Source organism: Catharus ustulatus, chromosome 5 (assembly GCF_009819885.2).
Source record: "Catharus ustulatus isolate bCatUst1 chromosome 5, bCatUst1.pri.v2, whole genome shotgun sequence".
NCBI lineage: Eukaryota > Metazoa > Chordata > Aves > Passeriformes > Turdidae > Catharus > Catharus ustulatus.
In genome coordinates this window covers 1428187-1433678 of record NC_046225.1, presented here as the reverse complement: position 1 = coordinate 1433678, position 5492 = coordinate 1428187, and the positions used below count along the sequence as shown (strand labels likewise).

Below are 5492 nucleotides of genomic sequence, written 5' to 3'. Positions count from 1 at the left end.
CTACAGAAAAAAGAGAAAAACAGAAGAGAAAAGAAACAGAGGTTCAGAATTGAAATGAAAAAGTGAGGATGGGGGGGAACAAAGAAGGAACAACATTTTCACGTAAGTCATGGAGGAAGGAATGCACCGGGCAGGTGTCACACACAAACTGCAGCTGAGCTGCCTGGATCCCAGCTGAGGTGGGGAACGACTGACAAACACCAGCACGGACCTACAGAGGCACCCCAGAGGCTCACAACACCCTGCTGGGAAGGCAGAGGCTGACAGGTGGCCCTGCCACAGCAGCAGCAAACGTTCACAAAGGCCACGCAAAAGACCAAAGCTTTGGGTAAAAATATATTTCCTCTCCCCACTTCAAGTGTTGGCACTATTGGATCTGTAACCTGAAGCATGTACAAGAAATAACTGAGCTTATGCTATAAGGTTATTATTCCATCTGTAATTCAAAAAACTGAAATATTTTTAACATCAAATAAAGTGACAATATCTAACAGATGCATACATATCATTTGCATTAACACTGTATGTAGGTTACACAATTGTTCGTTACAAACAAGGGTTATTTTCCAATAGCACGGTAATAAAGTCCTACATCTATGGTTTAAGGCAATCAGGATATTAAAATACAAGATTTCTACCGCTGTTCACAGCTTTGTTTCCCGATCATTATAAAACCCTTCATGTTTGCAGAGCTCCGTGCTGGCACACGCTGCTGGAAGCACCACAGATATCACACCCTGCGCGTGCAGCCGGGCCCTGGAGAAGGGCACAGGGAGGGGGCTGGACTCACAGGGACACAGCTGGTGTGCTCACACACAAAAAGACATTTCCATCTGCACTCAGAGCGTTTGGGAGAGCAGGAGCAGAGCTGCCTGCACAAACATGGACCCCTGCAGGACATGGATGTGCTTGCAGGGAGACACCAAGGTCCCTGCTGGGATGTAGAGCTGTCAGGAGCACAGAAAGGAGGAGGTGACAGGAGTGACAGCCCTCAGCTGGACAGGAGCCCGGGGTGGGTGCCAGTGCCTGCTTTCCCCGCTCCTGGAGCCCCACAGGAGATGCATTTCACAGCCACCAGCTCCAGGGGCACCTTCCTGCTCCCTGCTCTCCCCGAAGGGAACTGTGTGACCCTGGAAGGTTCTGGGGGAGCAAACCCTTCTCCATCTCCTCCTGCCCCACTGCCTGCCAGACCAAACCTAGAGAGCAGCCAAGCCCCTCACAGAGACCTGGACTGGCTTTGCTTTGCCATTCTGGGGTTTGCTCCATGGCCTGGGAACATCCCATCCCAGAAAAAGCACATTTCAGTGTGCTTTCCTGCCCCTTTGTGCCAGCCTGAGGACTGAAATCCTCCTTGTCAGGAACATGCAGCTTTAGAGGGGTTTTAACCAGCTCACTTGCAGTAAGTGGGCCTGGAGAATGTCGCAGAGCAGCCCAGCTGGTGTGCTGTCAGAGCAGGGCAGGAGGGCTCAGTCTCTCCTGCTGTACTTACATGCACAGGTAAAGCACATCCAGCCAGACCTGAGTGTATCACTCACTCACTCCATGCACATCAGGGGCTGCTGTGGAAAAAGGCACGGGGAGAGAAAAGCAACAAGAGCAGCAGGAACAAGCTAAACATGGCCCAGGGGCTCGAGATGGGGAGAAAGTCACTGCCATCTCCTTTGGCAAAAACCCCAAACAGTACCTTGGACATCTTCAAGTTTGTGCTTTATTCCCAGTTTCTCCAGCACAGCTTATTTTCTGCTGGAGAAAAACTCAGCCAAAAAGACACTAATGCACTTGGCCACAGCTTTCTGTCAAAAAAGGAAAAGCTCAGCTCAGCTGATTTCCCCTGCTAAACATCCCTTGAAGGGCTGTTAAATGAAGCAGGAGAAATAAATGTTAAAATTAAGTTTTCTACTTGGCACAAAACACTGGTAATTAAAAGAGGACATGCACAGAGGCAGCTGAAGCAAAGCATATTGCCATGAGCACTCGGTGATGGGCATGTGATGTGACTGCAGAAAAACTCATGCAAACAACTCCAACTTCTTCCTTCATAACTCAAGATTCTAAGGCTGGGTTTGCCAGAAGCCACAAGAACCAGAATTTCATTTTTCCAAACAACCCTGCAGCAAACCTATTTAACCTGATGCAAAGTGCATAGTTGGCAAGTCCAGGAGGGAAAAAAACCAAAACTCAAACAACAACAAAACCAATAGTAATTAAAAAAAATTTAAAACTAAAAAAAAAAATAAAAAGGTGAATTGTTTCATTTCCAGCTTATTTATCCATTTCTGCTGTCTGTCCAAGACATGGTACATAGCCATCCTCTTCTTAAAGCCATGTTTAAGTAGTGAGGGCTAGAAAGCAAGACAACCCACAAGCCAACCTCCAAGCACTTCCCAGTCCAACGCTTGAGGAAAAAGCGATTTTAAAAAGCAAGAATTCTGCCTTCTCTTTTTCTCCCCAGAGAAATTCCACCTGGAAGCAGGCACACAGCTGTAGAGGGAGACTCAGGTAGAAGAGTTTTAAAGAAGGAGCAGAGGAAGTGCTGGCTGTGCACTGGCAGAGGAAGGAATCCAGGAGTCACAGGGTCAGCACCCCTTGGGAAGGAAGGGAAGGACTGAAAGCAATGGCATGGAAAGAGCACTTGGAAGAGACCCACTTGCAGGGCCTGGCTTATCCTACATCTCCTTGGCATGTTTCCAGGACATGATTCCTGCTGCACATCCTGCTGGGGGGCAGCACAGCCCCCCTGTGCCCAGGCACCTTCTCTCCCTTGGCCTGCAATTCTGCATCCCACAGCCTTGCAAACAGTCTGTACCTAGGTTTGTGCAGAAATGCTCCTGGAGGCTCCAAGAGGATGCTGATGGCTCTGTGTTCCCCCTGCCCAGGCTTTTGATTCTGTAAGGGCTGCTAAGGTCCTGCCTGTCAGAAGCCAGGTAGGATTTTAAGGGAGGTTCCAAAGGTTTGAGGCCAGTAGTGCAGGGAGAGCAGTGCCTCCCTGAGGCAGCCTCAGCTGCTCCACTGAGCTGGAAGGGAGGCTGGAAAACCAGGCCAGCACAGGCCAGCAAACCCAGGGCCAGGGCAGACAGCACAGAACAGGAACTAATACAAATTATCATGCAAATGTCACAGCATGCAAGGTCAGTTACACTTGGTTATCTACACACACCCCCCTCCCTCTCCCCGGCAGGGACTGGGGCTGCTGCAGCACATCAGCTCCTCAGGGAACGTGGGGCAGGCTCCATCCAGCAGCACTCATTCCCTGGGGCTGCTGCATCCAGCAGCACTGAGGACACCTGAACCAGCCAATACCTGAGCTGCTGACATCCAACTCTGACTCTCGGTTCAGACTGGGGGCCAAAAATAATTTACTGCTGATGGTTTTGGTGAGAAAAATACATGGTATCATCGTTACCCTCGTCCCTCCACCCACCCCTGAACTTCCACTCACACACAGTCCTGCACCCAATCCCTCTTCTTCTTGTTCCCACTATGTTATTAGATGAGTTAATAGTTATTCATGTTAAAAAATGGAAAAAAAAAAATATAAAAAGAAAACAGATGGCAGACACACATTACTGCAAAAGCAGGTGAATGCAGGAACATCCTTGGCTCGACAGGCTTTATGTGAAGCTTGCACTGCAAGTTAAAAAAAAAGAACAAAAAACAAAAAAGTTAGCACTAATTGAACTCTAAATGCAAAAAAAAAGAAAGAAAGCCAGGAGAGCCAACACCAGCAACCCGCTCCGGTGGGTGGGCATGCAGATGGATTATGGGATTACAAAGAGATTCAACCTCAAGGCTGGGCTCTACTCTGGCCTAAGACAAGCAAAAGTAAAAAGAAAAACTGTGGGGACAGAATAGTGAGCAGCCAGCCCTGAGAGCTGGCCCAGGTCACAGCCTGTCCACCGCAGCCCTCGGTGGCTTCAGGGCTCCTTTGCTCCCAGCTGGGACATGGTGCAGCTGGCCAAGCTCGGCCATCCCTGCAGAAGGGAACTCAGCTACCCCACACCTGCACAGCAGGATGTCTCCAAGCACCTGGGCTTTCACAGCCAGGGCAGATCCTCCAGGCACCACCAAACCCTTTGTACAGGGTGCGGGGCCAGGCCCTGACATGGATGCTGCAGCTCAGGGACTGCTTTGGGAAGAGCATGGCTCCTGATGGCCAGGCCAGGCACACTGGATTGGAAACTTAAGTGGGAAGGAAGCTGGAAAATAAAAAGTTTTACACTTGGCTTTGAGAAGCAGCTTTAAATAAAGTGAGACAGAACCACACAGATGGTCCTGGCTCCTGGGGGGCTGTGGATGAGCAGCAACACCACGGCACATGTTGGGGCATGTGGCCATGCAGCCAGCAGCAGGCAGGCACCAGAAGGCTGCTCGCCTCTCCCACTGGCTCTGTGGCCAGGAGCTTCTCCAGGCCAGGTTGGAAGCACAGTCCCACACCAACACTGCAGCAGGGGCTCAGTGTGCTCAGCCCCACGTCCCAGCAGTGCCTGAGTCTGCTCTGCAGCCACCCCTTCAGTGCCTCAGGGACACAGGTGTGTCCCCAAACACTGCTGCTGTCGGGCCAGAGCCCCAAACGTTTGAGATAAAAACAAGAGAATAAGCTAGAGAATTTCTGGAGGAATAGTCTGCAAATCAGGAAGGCCAAGCTCTCCCTCATGGAGTCAGGCCAGCAGCAGATTTCATCCTGAGCCTTCCCTCTGGCATGCACAGCACAGTGGAAGTCTCTGCTGTCCAAATTGGAGAAATCTGATCCCACCTTGAGAAAAGGCAGCATTCCCATGAATTACTTTGTGGGGAGGCTACAAGGGTCGGGCATGGCAAGGATTTCCAACTGCACAAGAAGCACCACGGGCCACGGCAGCAGAGAGAGAGGCTGGGAGCCTTAGCTACACAAACTGCAGCTCCACATTAGAGTGCAAGGAGGAACTCAGAGCCTTTAGAAAACCAAGGTGAGCTACAAGGCAGGAGCATCAGCATTTCCCTTTGAAGCCTCTGTTAGTAACTCTCACTAGAGAACACCTGCAGCAGGTACAGCACCTGGTGTGGAGGGACACAAGGACACACTAAAACACGGGCATGCTCCTCGAGGCTGGGTTTCTGTGAATGCAGCAGCAAAGCAGAACCTGTGTTTGTCACAGTCCCTGGGAACAGCCCTGCCTCACCCACCGTGCTGGAACCAAACAGGAGCTCACCCTGACACCCAAAGGGGCAGAACTCCCCAGACCGCTCTGTACTGCCTGGTCCTATGGCTGAGATGAGAAAACCCGACTGCACAGCTCTAACAAATATCAGGCTACCAACTCAGAGATAAGGAAAAGGGTCTTTAAAAGGGAATGCTTGCCCATGTGTGGGTTGTCAGGTGAGAGAAGGTGAGTGTCCCAGCCTGCCTGTGCTTGGCTGTGACTCTGGCTGGTGGCAGTGCTCAGTGTAGGGATTTTCCCCTTGGAGCAGAGCGTGCAGCACACAGCACTGCCAGTGGGGGGTCAGGGCTACAT

General features: G+C 50.9%; 1 protein-coding gene across 2 annotated transcripts in view; it reads right to left on the bottom strand.

Moving 5' to 3' along the window:
• SEPTIN11 (septin 11) overlaps nt 1-5492 on the bottom strand; it is a 44113-nt gene that overhangs the window by 4792 nt on the left and 33829 nt on the right. The window contains exon 10 of one of the 2 annotated variants that reach the window (XM_033061280.1): nt 324-3627. The exons of the other annotated variant lie outside the window; for it this stretch is intronic. Coding sequence (XP_032917171.1) covers nt 3612-3627 — 16 coding nt within the window. The 3' untranslated portion in view covers nt 324-3611. Of the gene's footprint in view, nt 1-323; nt 3628-5492 lie in introns of those variants that run through there. 2 annotated transcript variants of the gene reach the window in all.